Source organism: Leucopleurus acutus (assembly GCF_964270905.1).
Source record: "Leucopleurus acutus genome assembly, chromosome: 13".
Taxonomy (NCBI): domain Eukaryota; kingdom Metazoa; phylum Chordata; class Mammalia; order Artiodactyla; family Delphinidae; genus Leucopleurus; species Leucopleurus acutus.
In genome coordinates, this window is record NC_139155.1 from 73,206,164 (window position 1) to 73,228,450 (window position 22,287).

Below are 22,287 nucleotides of genomic sequence, written 5' to 3' on the forward strand. Positions count from 1 at the left end.
TCACCTGAGGTGCTCTGCTGTTGGGCCCTCTCCATTTAAACCTTCATTTCCTCTCACAAGGGCAACCCTAGAAAGCAGCTCCGATGGTATTCTTTTTAAAAGCTAAACTGAGGCACAGTAAAATTTTCAAGACTTACTGATTTGAATCAGGCAGCACCAAAGAAAAGGTGGTCGGAAGCGCTCCACCGGCAGAATCTAGGAGAGAGGTTTTTAGAAAGAAGATGTGAAAGCAAGGAAATCATTTGATTGGCTATTGCTTAAGGGGTTGCCTTGTTTGGGAACGCCTAGCTGGCTGTTGGTGATTGGTAAGTTTCATTTTCTCGGATTGCTCTGGCCTCGGTTTAGGTTGGCTTGCATAGCCTACGGAGGCATCAGGGCCTCCCCAGTCTCACGGCCTCCTTTTTCAATTACTTTAACATTCTCATTTCACAGACGAGGACACTGAGGCACAGAGTGATGAAATGACCTGTCCAAGACCACATGACTAGCGTGGTGGAGGTTGCAGCAGAGGCCACACTGTTCAACCGGACATTATGCTGCATCCAGGAAAACAGAGAATGGAATAAAGGGAGGAAGGAATGAAGGAGAGAGTAAATGAAGACAAGAATGGGAAAATGAAAAGAGCATGAATCAAAGAGCGGATGTTTTCATTTTTTTAACGGAATAGTTGATACATAAGATAATACACGTAACACCTGCGAATTATAAAACACACTAAGAGAATGAACAGACTTGAACCCACCACTATCCTAAGACAATAGAAAGTTACAATAACTCGTCCCTACTGACGCCAGCGGTTCTGCGAGCTGGCTGCACGTCGAAAGCACCTGGGGGGCTTAGACAACCACCGATACCCTCAGGGAGCTTGATGGGATTTGTCTGGACTTCGGTTTGGACATCTGGATTTTTAAGAGCTCCCGAGATGATTCTCATGCGCAGCCAGGTTTGAGAACCACTGGCTTATAATCACCTCCCCTATCATATCCCTCTGATTTCCCCCCATCCTCACCTTTATCCTGAATTTGGTGTAGTGAATGGATTCTTTTCCTCTTTCCTTGCCTGTTTCCAGGACTAGCGACGTTTGCGATTGAGCTCCCGCCCATCACGCGGGGGCACCAGAGAAAAACACAGCCTTCTTTTTCCTCTCTGCGCGTCTAGTAATCGCGCTGTAGGAGGCTTGGCCCTCGCGGCGCTCCGTCGCCGACCCGTTGCCCCGGCAACGAGCGGGGAAACGGCCGGCGTAGGTGCAGCTCTGCCCGGAAGGGTTGCAGCGGGCCGGACTGGGCTCGGTTGGGACATGCTGCAGCTCGGGCCGGGACAGCCTTCGAAAATTCCGGGGCGCAGAGAAACGTAAGTCGGGGGTTTGGGCTCGGCCGGGGGCCGGCTTTGAGGCCGGGACCCTCAGAGCCCCGCTGCAGTCGGCCCCGCGCTGGCGGGAAGCGCGCCCGCCGTCGCGGGACGCGATCGCAGGGAGCCCGAGGGTTCGGCTTCCCGTTCTCACTCTGCTTCCCGCGCGCTCTGGGTCCGACACTTTCCTCTGTAACCGCTTTTGTTACAGAGGGAGGCGACTCTTTCAGGGAGCAGCCCAGCTTGTTGGTGGCAGATCCGGGACCGGAATCTTAAGTTTTCTGACTCCTGGTGCAAAGATCTATCCGCGGGCGTCTCACAGGGCAAGGAAAACAGTTTGTCAAGCCTGCCACAGTCTGAAGACAGATCATAAACTGGCAGCCTCAGGCTAAACTCGGCCCATAGACGCAGATCATTTTCCTTCGGGATCGGAGGACTCTGAGTTTGCTTATTCAACAGAAGCTCCTTAAGCATTGTCACAGCCAAGCACTGTGTAGACCTTGCACATAGGGCAGCTTTTGGACCAGGGGAAAAGGTGTCCGGAGTGAGACTGGTTCTGCTTTCAAGTTTCCAGCTATGTCCCCAGATTACTCCTTGACCCATGCAAATTGATTCCTCTCTCTGGGTGGTGGTTTCTCCATCCGTAAGATGAGGGATCTCCCTCCATGCTAATCCAGAACACTTCCAGATGTGACACCTGGATTGGGCCACTCTCTGCGGGTTGCCGAAGCCAGGGCATGTTGGTCCCAACAGGCAGCCTCTTGCAGTCTACAGAGCCCGGGCACTCATCTCAGACTAACATGAATTAGGATCCCAGCTCTTTTATAAATTTCCTCCACTTCCTGGTTTTGTGATCTTGAGCAAGTCATTTTACCTCTTTGAACTTAAGTTTTCTCACCTGCCAAAAAATGGGGCGATAGTAACAATGAAAAAGATCGTATATGTCAAGGGCTTGGCACACACAAGTATTCCTTAAATTATTATCTATGTTACCTTAGGCAGAGCATAGAAGTCCCCAGTGTACTTGTCCAGCGTTGCCAGGACTGGTTCTCTGTCTCTGTCTGCAGTGCCCTTCATGATGTCTGGCACACAGCCCAGTGCAGTCCACGCTTATTTAAGTAGATGATTTGCAGTCCTGATGACAAGTCATTTTTAAAATACTGGTGCCTGGGGGCCTACACTAAGACTTTTTGATTTAACTAGTCTGGCGTGGGGCCCAGGCTCTACCAGGCGATTCCAGTGTTCAGCCAAGGGGTGAGGATCACGCATTAAAGGGATGAGGGGTTGCAGCAGGCTCATTTTCTTACCACTGCTGTTCTCCTCAGATGGCACTCCCCACGCTGCCCTCCTCCTGGTGCAGCCGGAGGCTCCCGGATCAGCAGGCTGCACGACAGCAACGCCGGGAGCAGGAGGCCCAGCTTCGGCAGCAGTGGGATCAGAACAGCCGCTACTTCAAGGTGTCTGACATCTGCAGCTCCAAACAGGCAGAATGGAGCTCCAAGGCCTCCTACCAGAGGAGGTAATTGTGTAGTGACCGCCATCAGTTAGGGTTGAGGGCCACTTGCTGTCAGGAGATGTGACCTTAAGGACCTGGGGGAGTGTGGCTGGACAGCATGGATTACCTGCACAGTGATGTCTTTCCAACTGGAAATTGAAAAAAAGATCATCAGTGAAGTAACGAATTCGCACTGAAAAAGATAAAATGAGAAATGTATGTAGAATGTGGAAGTCTCCTTCGTAACCCCATACCCCCAGGAGAGAACCACAATGAACTGTCTGGTGCATATCCTCCCATACTCTTCTCCATTTGTGTTTGTGTGTAATATATATACACATATACACCCATTTTCTGTAGAAATGCATGTAAAAACATTGAAGTTAAAAGCATAGGTTTTAGGGGCTTCCCTGGTGGCGCAGTGGTTGAGAGTCCGCCTGCTGATGCAGGGGACACGGGTTCGTGCCCCGGTCCAGGAAGATCCCACATGCCGTGGAGCGGCTGGGCCCGTGAGCCATGGCCGCAGACCCTGCACGTCCAGAGCCTGTGTTCCGCGATGGGAGAGGCCACAACAGTGAGAGGCCCGCGTACCGCAAAAAAAAAAGCATAGGTTTTGGAGTCAGACAGACCTAGATAGAAACCCTGACTGTGTCACTTGCTGTATGAATGAGCTCAGTTTCCTCATCAGTGAAGTGGGGCTAAAACAGAACCTACTTTATAGGATTTATGTGATGATTAATATAAAACCGTCCGGCTTTGTAGTACCTGGTACACGGTAACTGCTCAAATAATATTAGCTGGTACCGTTAGCACGCGCATATATAAGCCCATTATACATTGTCTTCTTGCAAAAACAAGATTCTATTATGCGTAGTGGTTCTGTCACCTCTGTTCACTTTGGCTGGAAGAAACCTTCCCGGGTCACCACATTCTGTTTGCCTCAGCCTCTGTCACCCACACAACTAGCTACGTGTTCCCTGTGCGGCTGTAGCACATCTGGTTGATGGTGGCTCCTTCTTACCCAGCATGTACGCCTACCAGCGGGAGAAGATGAAGGAGGAGGGGAGGAAGCGTCTGGAGGCCCGACGGCAGAGACTCAGGCAGCTTTTGGCGGAGGAGCAGGACCTGCTGGCCAGAGAACTGGAGGAGCTGAGGCTGAGCATGAACTTGAGGGAAAGAAGAATCCGGGAGCAGCACAGGAATCTGAAGTCAGCCCGAGAGGAGCAAAGGAAACTGGTAAGTAGCTTTTTAGGAGGCTGCAGAGCGGGAGTCCCCAGCCTGTCAGTGATGCCACGTGGGGTCCCCTTGGGGGCTCTGACCTATTGAGACGGCACTTCACTCCAGAGCCAGTCGGGAAAAGTGCTTACTCTGAGTTGTTCTTTATGTGTGTTTTCCATGAGTCATCTCTATTCTCTTTGGCCCCTTAATCATTACATCTGAGTCCTTTTTCTTTATTCTAGTTATCTGGTCCCACAAAGGGCTGGGAGTGGTGTATTTTATCTTCCAAAGTAGTCGTGTGCGATGGTGAGCCCCAGAACTCTGTTTTTAAGCCTGTTGCATATTTTGAAACAGATCTTTAGTATCTAGGACCCATCTGTAGCATCAGATTTGGGCCCCCTTTTGTCACCATTATAAGAGTCATTTGTCAGCACTGTGTGCTTCCAATCAGGTGTCTGGCTCCCAGCGCCGTGGGTGTGAGGCATGTGGGAGGTCTGAAGGGCAGGCACAGTGCCAGGTGCCAGTGGAGGAGCTCTTAGCCTGAGCTGACTTCTATTGTGGGTTATCCAAAATGTGGACAGATTGGAAAAGTGACATCAGGCTTCCCTCTTTGTGTTTTCTTGACAGATTGCTGAACAGCTTTTGTATGAACACTGGAAAAAGAACAACCCCAAACTTCGAGAGGTGAAAACCAAGGAGATCCTTCTGTTGATTTGCCTAAGTAGATGAAGTCATGTTTCCCATCTTGTTTTTAAGCTTGCATCTTGTGCTGGGGTGAAACAGAGATCACTCCAGCCACCTTGAAAAGAAGCCCCACACAGAAGATCTGGGTCATTCGGTTAACAGCTACAAGTGGCTGTGAGGTTGGGACATCTGATAGGGAGGGGGGACCCCAAGGGCAGAGGCTGTGTAGGCAGAAGGGGCCACCTTGGACGGCCTCATACGGTCTTCCCCTGGAAGTGCTGGGGAGCGCCTGCGTGATTTTAAGCAGGGGTGCAACAGGGTCCCAGCTGCATTTTGGGGAGCAGCAGCTTTGGCAGTAATGTCGAGGTGGGGGGGAAGGGGTGATGTCAATTGAGGGGTTGCTGCCGCAGCCCAGGCAAGTAATGGTAAAGGTCAGAAATGGGGTGGCAGGAGAAAGGGGTACAAATCCACAGGCTTCGGGGCAAGGAGAGAGCGGGGCGTCTTGGCTGGGGTGACATCATTTAGCAGAGATTGGGCTAGAGGGAGAGAATCCCATGAAGGATATAATTAATTAGTTTCAGTGTATAGTTTGTGTATCCACTTGGTGTGTTCACTTGTGTGCTCATAACTTCATGTAGAAATTGCCAGTCACAAGTACTAGAGCATCTGGCTGCTCTGCAGTGCTGTGCGGTTAGCGCTAAACCCGGGAGGACTCCTCTCCCCAGCCATTTGTAGATTTCAGTGGCTCCTCCAAAGTCATGTACTCAGATGTTTATTCAGAACATTCAAGTTAGTTGCAAAGGTTTACATGTGTGAGTTGAGGAAGAAATTTAAAACTTTTATAAACAATTTCCCAAACAAAAGCTTTTGGACAGTGGTACAATTCATTTTCTGATCCAAAAGATTGTTTAAACCCAAATCTCTTATTAATTACCCCAAATTTGTTGCATCTATTGATACAGGTAGTGCATGTTTTTACAGCTGCTCTTTTGCAGAGGGAGTACTGGGGAGCCAGGCCAAAGGTTGAGTCTGTTCCTCATCCAGCTTCTGCCCTGGGGCCTGGCAGGCTTTAGACCTACCAGGGTGGCCTTTGAGATTAGATTTCCATTTCAGTGTCTGCTGACCTGTTCCGGCTCAGCCCCAAGGGTACTGGAAGAAAAGTTTGTTACTTTTTTCCAATTCTTGACATGGTTTAGAATTGACTGGTCCTTTGTTTTTCTAATTGACTTGTAATCAGACTGTATATGTTGGGGTCACCATGCACTTACTTAAAAGACACCTGGCCACATTCCAGGCCATGACACTGTACTCGGCAGTGAATATGTGTCCAATGAATCAGTTAGGAAGTTTATTCTCTGCCTTCTCGTCCTCAGATTGAATTGGAACTTCACAAGAAACATGTGATAAACTCTTGGGAAACACAGAAAGAGGAAAAAAAACAGGTGTGGTATGTGTTGGGAGACTGTCTCCATGTCTTTTTTTTTTTTTTTGCGGTATGTGGGCCTCTCACTGTTGTGGCCTCTCCCGTGGCGGAGCGCAGGCTCAGCGGCCATGGCTCACGGGCCCCGCCGCTCTGCGGCATGTGGGATCTTCCTGGACCAGGGCACGAACCCGTGTCCCCTGCATCGGCAGGCAGACTCTCAACCACTGCGCCACCAGGGAAGCCCTGTGTCCATGTCTTTGAATTTGTTTCTTGTTTTCAATGTTAATGACTCCAATACAGGAATAGACTTTTTCTCGGTTTACTTAACACATGTTAAAACTGAATGTTTGCTGCTCTTATGCAGACAAGAATCCTACGTGATCACTCCCAGGGGCAGAGTAAGACAAGGCGTCCAGGGCTGGTTGATGGTAGACGCAACATGCATCCTTAAAGGTTGTTTCTGTTGCAGCACCCTCTTTTGATGTAATTTACATCATAAAGTCTCAACCTTGGTTTATAGCAGCAACTCTGGGGATAAAAGTCCACACCTCCGTGGACCCATTGCTTCACCTCTGGGTTCATTTTGGAAAGTGTTTTGTTGACCTGCGGAAGGGAAGGAACCCTGGTGTTCTTGAGCCCCTCCTCTGTACCAGGCACTGTGCTGAGAGCCTCCCCAGCTTCGTCTCTGAGGGCAGCGCCACTCCCGTGGTTCCCACGGTGAGAATCGAGCCCAGGAAGATGCACCTTTGCCTGGGCCACACAGCTGATCAGTGCGTGGCCTCCTTGGGTACAGGTGTGTTGGAATGAGGAACGGGCCCTGAGGCCTGCTGACTGGTGGTGGGGAGCTGCGTCTTTGCCAGCTCCATGCTACAGATACTCACCCCCGGGTCCCTTTGGCTCCATGCAGCAAGAAGCCGCCGAAGAGGAAAAGGAAAAACGGTGTGAAAATGAATATGAAACGGCCCGACGGGAAGCGCTGGAACGGATGAAAGCAGAAGAGGAGAGGAGGCAACTGGAGGGTAAACTGCAGGCAGACGCGCTGCGCCAGCAGATGGAGGAGCTGAAGGTGAAGGAGATGGAGGTGAGGGCGAGCCCCGGCGCCAGGGCCTCCTCGCTCGCAGATCCTTCTTGTTAGGAAACGGGCGTTTAAAAAGCTGCGCTAAACAGAGACCATATCCAGGGGGGCGATTCTAAGAAGGGAAACAACGCTGGGCTCTCCTTCTGACACGTGCTCCCACCTGTGGTTCTTTCTGTGCCCAGATTCTAGAGTGTCAACCGTCAGGAGATAACACGCGTCCCCTCCGACGTGTGTAGAGAGGCCTGCTGTCCGAGAGCCTCCTGAGTACTTGGATTTCAAGTGCTCTTAGTAGACTTGACTTAGTCTGATGATCCAGCACACAGCTCTCGCGGGAGACTAGCAGTTTGGGGGTCTCAAGGCACAAACCATGAGGATCTTTGGTCCTGGAAGCTGTTTTGAGAATACTGTGCACAGTTGCTCTGAGGGGCTGGATCTTCTCATGCAGGCGAGGGGAGCACTCCCCCCTTCCCCAGGCCAGAATGATTCAAGAACTAGATCCTTTGTGCCCACTACGTATTCTAAGTGCCGAGCACTGGGCTGGCTGCTAGGGATACAGCTGGGAGCTGTATCGGGTCAGGGAGACAGATGTTTAGTTACAACAGGCTTGGAAAGTGCAGGGCCCTGTGGGAGCACGGGGCAGAGGTTCATCCTTGTTGGCAGGGTTGGGAAGGCCCAGCAAGATGAATGAGTGAGCTGGGCCAAGGGGCTCAGAGCCCCGGAGGTGGAAGGGGATCCTGGCACCAGGTGGCCAGGCCACCCTTGTTGCGTCGTGTCTGCTGAGGGATGAAGGAACTCTGATTCTCATGCACTTACCTGGGCTTACCGTCTTGTACCCATAGGCCACCAAGCTAAAGAAGGAGCAGGAGAATCTGCTGAAGCAGCGCTGGGAGCTGGAGAGGCTGGAGGAAGAGCGGAAGCAGATGGCAGCCTTGTGGCAGAAGGCGGAGCTGGGGTGCGTGTGAGAAGGACCCCCAACCGCTCGCCTGCCTTCCCCAAGCGGGCGAGCCTCTCACTTTCTCAGACGTGCAGTGGTAACCCTGAAACCGAACGGGATACAATCTGCAGAAAGCAGCTGTCTAACCTCTGCTTAATTCTTTAGGAAACACTGAAGGCAACCCATATTTTCTCATTTCTAGACGCTTTTTGAGACATCAGTATAACGTGCAGCTCAACAGACGTACACAGCAGATCCAAGAGGAACTGGTAAATCTGAAGGGACAGGCTGGCGTTTCTTTCACTTTCTTTTGAAAAGCATGTTTTCCATTGCTTAGTAATGGGTGCGTTCTCATAAGAAAACACCAAGTGAGATCCCCCCTTGACCAGCAGCCCCCGCAATCCCTGCCCCTCCCAGAGGTGTCTGTTTGGGTGTACATCTTTCTAGATATGCAGTTGACCCCTGAACCACATGGGGGTTAGGGGTGCTGACCCCCACGGAGTTGAAAACACACGTACTGCTCTCTCTGCCTCAAAAACGAATTGATAAATGACCCACTGAAGGGCAGGAAGCTAAAACAGTTTGGTTAGAATCAGGACTCAAACCCTAGTTCATTTCAGTCTACCTACGGTACTCTCTAGTCAAACACTTTTCCCACACTTAGTTAATTTAAAGATCTGTAAAATAAAAATACTAGTATATTTATTGAAAAAAATCTGTAAGTGGACTCACACAGTTCAAACCCATGTTGTTCAGGAATCAACTGTATTTACATACACATACAGGGAAGTGGTGAGTCTGGGGGGTTTTCAGTTTCATTTTTAAATGTACTTGAAGTGGCATTGCACAGCATAGTACCTAAGAGTACACCTCAGGCTTCCAGACCAGTGTTCTTAGACCGAGCTTGTTCTTTTTGACTAGCTGCTCGGTATTCCTTGCAAGTATTTTGATGGGCTCCCTCACTGAGACCAGACAGGAGAGTTGCTTTCCCACCCCAGTCGCTTTCCTCTTACGGAACAGCTGCAGTGAGCACTTTGTGCATATATCTCTGTGCATTTGTGTCTCTGTAGCTTATATCCTGTGAAGTGGAATTGCTGGCAAATTGTGTTCTAAAAAGCTGTGCTACCAGATGTGTCCGAGGGCAGAGATGAGCGTGTGGTGGCAGAGGGTCTCTCCCTGTGGGCAGAGAAAAGCTCCTGGGCCTCTGTGGCGTCTAAATCATCCCTACGTGATCACACCCTGCCTGCTCTGGAAACAGCCCATGTCTTCCCAGAACGCCTGCTTTCAGTGCCGAGGGGCTGGCAGAGCTGAGGCTGTTGCTACTGCAGGGCTGGGCACCGTGCCCACTGCGCTTCCTCGTCCTTCCTCTAGGAGGCAGACAGGCGCATCCTGCAGGCGCTGCTGGAGGAGGAGGACGAGACCCAGCGTGTGCACCTGGCCCGGAGGGAGCAGGCCCAGGCCGATGTGGCCTGGATGAAGCGGGTCATCGAGGAGCAGCTGCAACTGGAGAGGGCGCGGGAGGCGGAGCTGCAGATGCTGTTGAGGTGAGAGGTGGCATCCCGGCCTCTACTTGCACCTCAATCCCCGCAGGTCAGCAGGTCGCTGTGAGGGTTGTCTGCTGTTGATGAAACTCCCATCCTTGTTCCTCTGTCCATCATTCGTGAGGAGCACATCTTTGCTAGTGGACCTGGCTTGTGGGGTGTTTCCCTCGGGTTATTTAAGGTGGAAGCCGTTAGGGTTTAGAGTAAGGATCTGTTCATCTGAGATCTTAGAAACTTGAAAGGAAATGGTTATAAATTATGGAGACATTGAATGCTTCTTAGGTCTATATGAATGGGTCTGGATCCTAAAACTTAATCTGGTAGATTGAAGTTCTGGAATAACAGGTAACACTTACTGAGCACTTACCGTGTGCCAGACACTGTGCTAAGTGCTTTACGGTCCTCCTCCTGTTTAATCCTGACATCCAGCCCAGTGCTGGGGTCACAGAGTACTTGGGTCACGGGGAGTCGAGGCAGTCACTCACTTGCCCCAGGCCACAGGGCGAGCTAGAGTGACCGCAGGAACATGGTGACAGAGCTCAGGCACTGGCGTGCCCCTCCTCTTCTCCAGCCCCGATGGTTTCATTCACTTCAGTGTTTAAATGTCCTGGATGCATGTCTTCACCAGTGCTTTTTGTAAGGAGATGAAGTGTTAAAAAAGGGAACTTAAAGTGCTTACGATAGTAATACTTTCTGTGAAGTTGTCCTTCCCTGTAATCTGCTGGAAGTTTATTTGGAGGTCGGCTGCACAGAAGGTGTGTGCTACCTGGTGCCTTGGAGCCCTGTTGGTTCTCTTCTACCACCGGTGGTGGTAAGGATCCAGCTGTCATCCTCTCTGTGTCTCCCTAGGGAGGAGGCTAAGGAAATGTGGGAAAAGAGAGAGGCAGAGTGGGCCCGCGAGAGGAGTGCTCGAGACCGGCTGATGAGCGAGGTAATCCGGGAGTGGGCGCAGGTGGCCGGGCGGGTGTCGGGTTGGTGACCACGTCCTGACCCTGCCAAATGTTCTGGGAACAGAGTCCCCTCTGGGCATTTTCAGTGGACTTTCAATATCATTATAAAAGTAATATACGCTTACTAGGAAAAAATTCAGTACAGAAAAGTAAAAAGTAAAAAAACAGTCACCATCTACATCATCTACACAGCCACTATTTATTTCCTTCTACGCTTCTGTTTCTATGGATAATGTTTTTTCTACATACTATACTGAGCTATTTGATTTCAATCATTTTATTATACTATTATATCTTCTTTATAAATGTCATTTTGATGGCTGTGTAATATATCTTGTGGGGATACAGTAGTTTGTTTTTCCGTTTCCTTTTGTGGATCCATTTTTTTTCTGATTTTGAGCTGTTATATATTACTGCAGTGAACATCTTGGTGCAGAAGCCTTTTCCACATTTAGGATTTTTTTCTTGGAGTGCAAAACCAGAAGTAGACTAAGGAACATGACTGTTTTATTTGTCATATATAACTAGTGCATTATAAGACACACCCCAATTCAAAGGAAATCTTTTGGGGGAAAAAAGGTCTTTATTATCCATGTATTGGAAGTTATCTTAAAGTGGTTTAAAATGGAAATTATATTCTGTGCATGCCAGCATGCTACATTTTAGAACCCATGGGAAATCTGGTCTCAACTGGTGCTTTTTCACTTTTGTGAATACCAGATACTCTCCAGCATCTTTTTATTTTCTTTCCCCCATTTAAAATGTTCCTCCTCTTTGTGGCCACTTTACATGTCCCCCCCCCAGAGAGCATGACTGTTGGGTATGGCAGGTGGCTTCCTGCTGTTCCTGGTTCCCAAGTCCTGACCATCATGTGGACATAATCCTGCTCTCGCCAAGAATCAAACACAGCAGGTTTCTGCTGCTTTGAGCAGTAAATCTAAATCCACAAGGTTGGTGGGATGACCCAGACTCTGCCTCTGGCCATCTACGTGGCTTGTGATTTCTTACTTTTTCTAGAACTCACTGATAGGGAGTGAGAGTCACCTTGTTGCTATGTGTCTGTGCCCTGGGGACGGAGCTCCATCGCTGCCTGCTTTGATCTCTTTGGTGCTCGGCTGTCTCCATGCGCACAGTCCACGTGCACTCTGTGTGCGATGGGGACGCGTGGGAAACGTGGCCGATTGTTTGGACCGATCCCGTAGTCTGGGCTTGCCTTCGTCTTGGTGTATTTGGGCCTGAGACTGAGGGTTAGGCTGGGTCTGGTCTCCATGTAGCTGCAGCTGCAGACTGTCCATGGCTGGTAGAACAGGCATCTGTTAAAGCCTTAACCAAAATCTTCCCTCTTCCTTTCCGCTGAGGATAGGTTCTGACAGGAAGACAAAAACAAATACAGGAAAAGATTGAACAAAACCGACGGGAGCAAGAGGAATCCCTGAGACACAGAGAGCAACTTATTCGAGATCTTGAGGAGGCCAGAGAGTCAGCTCATCGTGAGAAAAAGGAGAGCGAAGAACTGAAATCGGCCAGGAAGCAGGAGCTGGAAGCCCAGGTGGGGCTGAGCCCTGGGATGAACGCACGGGCAGCAGGCCCTGCTGAGGTTCCTGCACCATCATGGCACAGGGTTCAGGGACCCCTGACTTATTTCCACAGCCTGGCCTGGACCTTGTCCGGGAAGCCCACGTTTGGGAGCTCAGAGCATCCCTTTTCATTTCCCACTGGAACCCTGACCCTCCTGGTTGTAGCTCCAGCCCCGCTCCAGGTCCTCTGTCTCCTGTGGGAACAAGGCTGCTGTTACCGTTCCTTGCCTCTTTCCTGGCTGCATCTGCAAGCACCTGGCTCACTGGCCACAAGTCTCTTTTTATTCAATTCAGTACCTAATAGTTAACACAGAAGGATCTTCCCAACACGTGGCTACGTCCAGAGCTTTTTACAAGGTGCATTTTACCACACACATAACCTCTCCAGTACCATGGTACCATTCAGTACCATGAATGTCCTTCCCATGAGGGCACTGCCACCACTAGTGCTGAGCGCTGATGCTCCAGTGGGGGGACCTGAGCCTCTCCCTCTGGATCAGAGGCAGGGTTCTGCCCTGTGGCCCGTCCCGGGTGACTTTGCTTTCGGTGGCCAGGTTGCAGAGCGCCAGCTGCAGGCGTGGGAAGCGGACCAGCAGGAAGAGGAGGAGGAAGAAGAGGCGAGGCAGGCAGAGCAGCTCACAGACGCCCTGCTGCAGCGGGAGGCGAAGATGATGGCCGAGCAGGGCTACCAGCCCAAGGTAGGGAGCGCAGCGGACGGCGCTACTGCTGTGCTGCTCAGCCTGGCCCTGCTCTCCCAGGCTGGCTTACAGCCCAGGGCGCAGGGCTGCTTCCCAGCAGCTCAGATTCTTCCTTGCTCCTCTTCTTGTGTGTTTCTTCCTTTCTCGACTGGTAGGGAACCTTGACACAGCGTCTGTTTCAGTCCTTCATTGGGCCTCAAACAGCCCTTGTGGCGACTTGCTCTGGCTTGGGCCGCTGCCCAAGGACTGAGGTCCTGACTGCTAAGCTGCGTGCCAGGCCACCCTGTTCAGGATAGAGAACAATCCAAGAAGAGCTTTGCCGTGGCTGGTGAGAGGTGAAGGCGCAGTGGTGCTGGGTCCTAACTGTCCAGACAGCAGAGCCCAGCTGACCGGGGTGACCAGGGGCTTGTTTCCCTTCCTCTCCTGCCCTCGGCACCTGCGGTTACCCATCCCTGTCATCTGATCCTCTTCTTCCTTCTTTCCCTGCCTCACGAACTACTTGAGTGACCCCCGATGCGGGGCATTGGGGGATCACAGACAAGCAGAGGCTGTCACCCCTGCTTCAAGGGAGCTGATGACTAAAGCACCCAGGAACTGACTGAGGGCTCAGCAGGCGTGTCGCCTTTGTCCCTCCTTTAACAGGGCCACTCTGGCATTCTAACAGAGAGGCCAGCTCCTCTGTGGTCAGAAACTCTGGGAAGCTGATGAAACAGAGCAGGTACCACACCTGCTGCAGAACGTCAGTGTCCTAACTGGCTGGGGATCTCAAGGCGCAGGGAACAGCATTTTCTAAACTTACTCCATCATGGATCAGTGAGTGTCTCAGATCGAGGTCTCAAAGAGCCACGTGAAATGTTACTTAGGGCTGGTACTTAAAAAAAAAAGAGGGCCTCATTTAGGGCTTAGGGTTAAAGACTTTTCAGCTCTAAATGAAAATAGCCATTTATACTGTGCTTGTAGCTCTTTCTTAAAATGAGATTAATTTCCAGCGCTCCAAAGACTGCTGACCTAATCAGTCTTATGTTTTCTTTCTCTTCTCAGCCTTATGGACATCCCAGAATCGCTTGGAACTGACTCTGTTGATACTGTAAGCACAGAGAGCAAGGTTGGTGAGGCCTCTGACATGCAGCCGCCAGACCGTTTTACGTGTTCTGTTCCAGCGTTCGGGTCACTGTAAAATAGTTCAGCGAGCCTGTTCAGTTCCACAGTTAAACAGAGAGAGGGTCTGGCCAGACTTTAAGCTGTGATGGATTTGCAGCATGCAGCAGGAGGCCCTTTCCTGCCTTTCTTATCCTAGAAAGGGGCTTCATAGTTAACACGTTGACAGTGCTGTCACAGTCTTGTAATATGTTGATAAATAATGTAGATTCTAAGTCAATGCTCGGAGTTACACGTTGTGTTCCACAACAGGATACCTGGTTTCCTGTTGTCTCACCCCTAATTGTCAACCTCCAGTGAGGACCCCAGCTAGAGATAGAGAAATTTTTCAGTTTTTAAAATTGCCATTTAAATTTAACTCTTCTATTGAAAACAAATTTGTGGGTCTTGGTACAGTTTATTAATTTCAGGATTTATTAATTTAGTTGTCCCAAAAGGATCACATCTTGTTTTATGGAAGAAAAGAACTATGAACCCTGAGACAGTCTGATGTCATCCATGGATGCTTTCTAAAAAGGTGGTGATAAATGAGTCTTTCCTCCTTAAAGAAGCATTTTGGTAGAATTTCCATAGAGCATTGCGTGGGGGCAGGGGGCGATGATCCCAACGTGTATGTAACTGAGCCTCAAAAAGGGACCTCAGAGGGGCTTCCCTGGTGGCGCAGTGGTTGAGAGTCCGCCTGCCGATGCAGGGGACAGGGGTTCATGCCCTGGTCCGGGAAGATCCCACATGCAGCGGAGCAGCTAGGTCCGTGAGCCATGGCCGCAGAGCCTGTGCGTCCGGAGCCTGTGCTCCGCAGCAGGAGAGGCCACAACAGTGAGAGGCCCGCGTACCGCAAAAAAAAGAGAAAAATAAAAGGGGACATCAGAAGGTCACCTGGTTGGCTAACCTTTTGGCATGACACCTTGGACCTCTAGTGTCTTGGGAAGGGCTCAGCTATATGCAGGCTTCTGGGATTTATGTGCCCAGAGGAAGGGGCACTGAACCTGAAAGAACGAAATCAGACTCAACCACAGATCGGCCAAAAATCTGTCTTCCCACTGTTCTATCAATGTGACATAGTCCTAGATTTATCTCTATAAATAGCTGTAAGTTCCTTGCAGCAATAATCGTATTTTTATGACTTGTATTTTTTTCATGTTCCTCCTCTGAGGTTTCAGTTTTCATTACATTGTGTTCAAGATTCCATATCTCAGTAAATTACAGCTAATTACAGGGCTGGGTTCCAGGTTATTAAAACAGAGTTTATTAAAAAATCCCGAGTCTAAGGGCTGCATTGCCTTTCACTTCCATTGTGCTCAGTAGATGTGGCACATGGGCTTTGTTGCTCCACAGCATGTGGGATCTTCTGGATCAGGGCTTGAACCCGTGTCCCCTGCATTGGCAGGCGGACTCTCAACCACTGCGCCACCGGGGAAGCCCAGAATGATAGGTTTTTACTGATTTAATCTGCATCTCTTACAGGTTTGAATATTTTCTATGGTCACATTTTCTAGGTTATATTCATTTTTCTTGTGAAAGTGGTATTGTCTCTCATTTCCATTGGAGCCTCTCCTAAGTAGACTACAGGGAATTATTAGCAGTCATACATTGTCCAAGCTCCAGGACAGAATCGATGTGGACAGAATTTTTTTTTTTCCGCCACGCCACGCGGCTTGTGGGATCTTAGTTCCCCGACCAGGGATTGAACCTGGGCCCTCAGTGAAAGCGCAGAATCATCCTAATCACTGGACCACCAGGGAATTCCCCCAGATTATCTGTCTTTTTGTTTTTTTGGCCATGCTGCATGGCTTGTAGGTTTACTGAATATTTCTTATTTCTTTGAGTTTTTTGTTTTTGAAGCCTGGCAGGAATCTTATTAGCATTAAAGATTACATTATACTGGTTCTACACACTAATATATTTAACTGTTTCCATTCTAAACTGGGCCTCAATCTTTGTTTCCAGATTTAGAGATTCCACTGTCTTACTGTTTCTGGCATAGCACATACTCTTCTTAGCTCTTATCTATTGATTGTGTTGTAGTTATATATGTACACATATGTTGGTTTTATTGTTTTAAGCACCTTTTTCTACTGACTGTAAAATTAATAATTTATAGATCATTCTATAGCAGATTCTTCTACAAGGTTCAATTCCTTTAGAACAGATGGTGTTGAAGCCATTACTAACATGTTCTGTGTGTAAACGATTCTCACTCTTTTTGCTCCCTCAGCACATATCCTGTTTAGGGTGGATGCTCTGTGAGGCCTGGGGAAGTTAAAAAGCTGAACAAGAACAGGCACAGGAATCAAACAAGTGCGTGGATAAGCAGGAGTCACTGGCGGGCACAGAGCCAGTTGTAACTCGTGGGACTGAAGGAACCATGTGTGCCATAAATATATTCAGTATATCCACATTTCCTTATGAATATAATGAATATTTTTTCACAATCTGGGTTTTTAGGTAGTTTTCAGTCTTCATAAAATATAAGGCATCATTATAATGCCTTCAAAAGCATTAACGTCAGCAGTGCCTGCTGACCTTGCCGAACTTCAGCCGTGAAGCCACCTGGAATTTTATTTTATGGAGTTTGACATTGTCATGTCTTCATTTTAGAGGGTTTTTTACTTTCTGACTTAATGTTATGATCACTCAGAAGTTCTAAAAGGTAGAAAAAAAAATCTACCTCAAAGGATATAAGCATGTGATTTTTTTTTTTTTTTTTTTTTTTTGTGGTATGCGGGCCTCTCACTGTCGTGTCCTCTCCTGTTGCGGAGCACAGGCTCCGGACGCACAGGCTGAGCAGCCATGGCTCACGGGCCCAGCCGCTCCGCGGCATGTGGGATCTTCCCGGACCGGGGCACAAACCCGCGTCCCCTGCATCGGCAGGCAGACTCTCAACCACTGCGCCACCAGAGAAGCCCAGCATGTGATTTTTTAAGTTAATTTTTTATTAAGACTTTATACATAAGTATTTCATTTTTGGGGTGCTAATATAAATGGTATTAATGATGGTATTATTATTTATTCATTCTCATTTGGCTTCTAATTTTTTTCTTTTAAAAATGGTGTTTCCTGGACTTCCCTGGCAGTCCAGTGGCTAAGACTCAGTGCTTCCAGTGCAGGGGGCACGGGTTCACTCCCTGGTCGGGGAACTAAGATCCCACATGCCGTGTGGCAAGGCCAGAAAGTAAATAAATAAAAACAGTGTTTCTATAAACATATGGACACATAACTTATGTTGCACACATTCAAGATTATCTCCGGCTAGATAGCTAGAAGAACTATTTCAGCCTTACAGTGATGATGATGGGAAAGCCTTGTTTTATGTTGTGACGCTGTCCTTGTAGGGCTCTGGCACTCTTTTTCTCATTTTGGTTATTAGCTGACCTAAAAGACTTCTCTTTTGCTCATTTTTTCCCCCTAAACACCCAATCCTCCATTTCTATGCAGAAACAATTATGGTAGAGAACACTGCCATGTTGAGAGTTCCCCATGTGTGCGATTAACCAAGCCGTGTGGCACTGTCATTCATGCTGCTGACTTGTCACTCCTGAGACAAACTGAACAGCCTGGCTTACAGTTACCATACACAGTCTTGACGATACAAGCGGGGTTCTTTGGGCACCTGTGCAGAGTTACTTTGGCCTCTGCCAGCCTTTCAGGCCCAGGCACCACACAGGCCCTTTCTACATGATGTGAGCCAGGTCCCTGGCATCCAGTGCCATGTACACATCGATAACTCCTGGATCTGTATCTCTGGTCCTGACTCCTATATCTGCTAGCACTCTGACATCTCCACTATATGTCCCAAAGATGCCTCAAATTCAGCACAACAAGAATAATCAAAAGATCTCTCCTAAACGCCCATCATTAAACGAAACAACAGCAACAGCCATCTGGCCCTCCTGCGGCGTTCTCAGATAAGTGAATGGCATCACCATACACCTGCCCGCTGCAGGAGCCATACCCCAGGGCACTGAGTCCTGCTACTTTGACCTGAAATCGCTGAGTCCATCCACTTTGCTCCCTCTCACCACCATCTATCTTTCATCCCTACCACTGACTTCTGCCTGAAGTCACCCATCCACCTCACTTTTCCCTCCATCCTGCAGATCTTTTACAAACACACACCTGAAATGAAAATCTTCCACTGTCTTCAATGGTGTCCCTCTGCATTTAGGACCAAGACCCAAATCCTCCCCTGGCCTACCAGGCCCCATAGTGGCTAGCCCTCCAGGAGCCCTCCCTAAATGCACCAAGCTGCCCCCTGGCCCAGGAACATAAGTAACAATCAGACTGGAACAAAGATGTTCCTCACAGCATTAGTTAGAATAGCAAAAACTGATAACCTATATGTCGAACACAAGGAGGCTGTTTGAGTTTGGGGTATTATACAGTGAATTAAAATGAAATGGAATGCTTAAAATTTTCTGAAAATTCTGGAGAAATGTTCATGCTGTGTTAAAAAGCTGATCAAAAGCAATAGCTACGTGACTTCATTTTTAAGGAAACATAATACTACTTTGTGGGTATTTCTCAAAGTTGGAATAATGGGTATTTCTCATTTTGGGTGCTTTTCTATATTTTCCACAGAGAACATTTATAACCTTTGAAATGAGGGGAAAATGTTATTAAAAAAACAAAGAAAAAGGCAAATACTAGATAATTAACAAAACTACAAGATAAACCCAAACTAAATAACCCAGCCTCTATTCCTTAAGGAGGTATTTCCTACCCTCTGGCAGGAAAAATTAAGGACCCATTTCCAAATATGGGTGTGGAAGGTTTCTGGTCAGGACACAGTCCTACGGTGGGTTCTGGGGCCCCTCCCCATGACCTCGGTCTCTGAACAACTTGGATGGGTATTACGCTGAGTGAAAAAGCCAATCTCAAAAGGTCACATGCTATATGGTTCCACATATATAACATTTTTGAAAGGAGAAAATGAGGGAGAACAGATTCATGGTTGCCAGGAGACAGGTATGACTCAAGGGGCAGCAGGAGGGAGGTGTCTGGTGATGCAGCAGGTCTGTATCCTCATGTGGTGACAGGAACCTACTTGCGTGGTAAAATGGCAAGAACTACACACACACAAATGTGTCTAAAATCTATGATATCTGAATGAGGTCTGTGATTGCACCAAAAGCAGTGTCCTGATTTTGATATTGTACTATAGTTATGTAAGGTGTCACCACTGGGGGAAGCTGAGTGAAGGGCACAGGGTACAGTTTTTGCAATTATTTTGTGGGTCTACGATTATATCAAAATAAAACATAATAGTAATCTAGTGTAGGGAAGGTTTCTTAAGACCCAAGGCACACTAACCATAAGGAAAGGATTGATAAATCTGACTACATTAAAAAAGCTTATCTTCAAAAGACACCTGAGAGGGAGGCATGCCCACAGAATGGGCAAGGATGTTTGCAACACAGATAGCAACAAAATGTTCAGAACATTAAAAAAAAAGAAAACCCTCCTATGAATAATTTAAAAAGAAAAAAAACAGCACCTAATGAAAAATAGGTAAACACTCAAACAGGCACTTCACCAAACAGGAAATCTAAATGGCTATGATAAACATGGAAAAGCACGCAGCTGAATTATAGATCAGGAAATGCGAATTAAAACCACTAGATACAAGCCCACTGGATTGGCAACATTAAAACTGCTTATTACACCACTGTTGATGAAGATGTAGAACAAGGGGAAATCTCATCTTCTGCTGGTACAACCCTTTGGAAGACAGCATGGAAACATGTTACAGTTTGGAGATGCACATCTCTATGACCCAGGAGTCCCACGCCTAGGTATACATATACCCTACAGAAACATACAATACATGTACCAGAAGATATATTTTTCAAAGCAGTATTTTTCATAAGAGCCAAAAACTAAACTCAAACGTCCATCCATAAAATACTAGATAGATAAATCGTGTATACGTTCAGTGAAGACTGCACAACATGGGGAATGTACTAAATAGAGCTACACACGCACGTTGACCTAGATGAATCTCAATGTGAAGGAAGAAAAGCATACATCAGTGGCTCCGGTTACAAGTTTGAAAACAGGCAAAAGAAAGCTCTTACTTAAAAAGGGGTACACACAGGTGTTCAACCAAAAGCAAGGAAGCAATTAGCACTAAAGTCTGGGGAAGGAAGGACCCATGGTGCCTTCTAATGCAAAGGCAATGCTCTGTTTCTTGACCTGGTGGTGGAGACACGGGGCCACATTATAATTCTGCATGGATGCGTTAGACATATTTCTGTACATAAGAGTCCAGGTTGGGGGAGGTAGGGTGAACAGAATGGAGGGGGAAGGGCAGAGGCTGTGGCCCAGGCTGGCCCGGGGTCCTGTCCTGATGCCCCACCACTTAGGGGCCAGGTGACCCCTCTTTGGGCCAGTTCTTCTTCATCCATGAGAAGTGGAGAATGGGGATGTGAGGATGGGTAAGATAGATACCGAAACCACCAAGCTCAAATGGACCTATTTTTCCTGCCAAGAGGATCCCCGCCTCCTCCCCTGCCCAGTAAACAACCTGCCAGTGGTGGAAGCACCCTCATCTCTGCTGCTGGACTCTGGCAGGATTTCCACCTTGCTTGAATAGGAAGAAGCAGGCCGGATAGGCTGCGCTCCTCCACTGAGCCAGCTTCCTCCCCCCCTCCCTGAGTGCAGGGAGTCCCATCCAGTTCCCTGGAGGGAGCCCCCCTGGCTTCCAGCAGCAGGCACAGGGCTGCTCCTTCCAGAAGGACCGACCTGGGTGCCTCTACCATGCCCTGTGGGATCTGTGAGGCCCTGAACTGTTGAAACAGCTGAATTGGGCAACATCCTCCACTCACAGATCAGAGTCTGACTTTGAGTAGTGGTTACCAAATGTCTCAATTTGAAACAGACAGAAAAGACAAGAAATACTGCGGTAAACACGGAATTGGAAGACAAAACAAAAACTTGGTGTTCAACATTCCTTTAAATTCCCCCGGCACCCAGGGTGGGCAGAAGACCACACAGAGACCAGCATCCTGGCCTTCCTCTCTGATGCTCCCAGGCAAGAGGATTGCCGCTGACTCTGCCCCACACCTCCCTCCCACCTTACCTCTATCCAGGTCGTGGCCATTCCTCACCCTCTTCTGCTTCCAGAAGGTCTGCTATCTGCCACATTCCTGCAGCCCTCATCCTGGAGGGTCCACTGTGCCAGGAAGAGCCCCATGGTTGAGCACAGGCCCTGTGCTCTGACGCTCCGCCACCACTAACTGGGCCTCAGATTCCTCATCTGCAAAATGGGGGGTTGTTTCAGTTGCTACCGTAGAAAATTGCACTTAGCCCAGTGACCGCACACAACGAGTGCCAGTATGAACTCAGCCCTTCTGGTCTGAAAGGAACGGGGTGGGGTAGGGTGGGGAAGTATTGAAAGAGGGAGAGGACCTGAGAGGGGAGGGCTGGGAGAGGGAAGCAGACAGCAAGGTGTGGGGCGTTGGGGGCTAAGAGCTACTCTTAGGCCATCGTGTGGGTGGGGATGTGTGTGCAAATTTTAAGACCAGACTTCCTGTCCGTAATGCATCCTGGGCTCCTGAGGAAAGTAGGACCTGGGAGAAAGATGGAGCTTACAGGACTAAGGCAAGAGAAGAGGCCAAGGCTGGGTGAGAGGTAATTACCTGGGGATCTGAAAGGGAAAGGAGGTGGAGAGAAGGCTGAGGGCAGGGGCAGGACACAGAGGGTGGTGCTACAAGGGCTGGAGAGGAAGGGAGGGGAGTGAGGGGCCTGAGAGGGAAGAGAGAGGAAGGTGTTGGGAAGGGGTGAGGGGTGAAAAGGGATTTGGGGGAGAAGATGCACTGGGGTGAGAAATGGGCTGGGAAGTTTGGGGGGCGTGGTCAGGGAAGCTGTGCTTGTGAACAAGGACCTGGGTGTGGGGGAGGGAGGATGGTATGTTTAGGGGGGCAGGATGAAGCAGGGCTTCACTGTGCCTTTCCTTGTCCCAAGAGGCCCCTCCCCGGGGACCTGCTCTGTGGTGAGCTGCCACATGCCCCCGTAAAGCTATGAAGGAATCCGTCCCACCCGGTGTGGCTCTGGTTTCTCGTTTGGTGGCCACCTCTGCCCGGCGTCCGTGGGCCATGGGGGCCGGCTCCTGGACAGCCTCGTAGAGTGTCAACCTCAGATGGCCCCTGTGGTGAGGCCGCCTCTGTGAAGCCCCACGGTTGGGAA

General features: G+C 49.0%; 1 protein-coding gene across 1 annotated transcript; it reads left to right on the forward strand.

Annotated features, from left to right (window-relative positions):
* The first annotated feature begins 1,276 nt into the window (after positions 1-1,276).
* TCHP (trichoplein keratin filament binding) lies at positions 1,277-15,386 on the forward strand. The gene is made up of 13 exons (XM_082852671.1): positions 1,277-1,350; positions 2,673-2,866; positions 3,868-4,078; positions 4,688-4,744; positions 6,118-6,186; positions 7,075-7,248; positions 8,085-8,197; positions 8,382-8,448; positions 9,551-9,723; positions 10,570-10,651; positions 12,034-12,219; positions 12,802-12,945; positions 13,987-15,386. The coding sequence occupies exons 2-13, from the start codon at positions 2,673-2,675 to the stop codon at positions 14,017-14,019; spliced, it is 1,503 nt and encodes a 500-aa protein (XP_082708797.1). The 5' UTR covers positions 1,277-1,350; the 3' UTR covers positions 14,020-15,386.
* The last annotated feature ends 6,901 nt before the right edge of the window (positions 15,387-22,287 follow it).

Bases quoted from the DNA above. Each gene is read 5' to 3' on its own strand.
- TCHP (XM_082852671.1), top strand. From the start codon at position 2,673: ATGGCACTCCCCACGCTGCCCTCCTCCTGGTGCAGCCGGAGGCTCCCG. The intron at 4,745-6,117 runs GTGAAAACCAAG...TCTCGTCCTCAG, and splicing joins ACAACCCCAAACTTCGAGAG to ATTGAATTGGAACTTCACAA. The intron at 6,187-7,074 runs GTGTGGTATGTG...GGCTCCATGCAG, and splicing joins AGAAAGAGGAAAAAAAACAG to CAAGAAGCCGCCGAAGAGGA.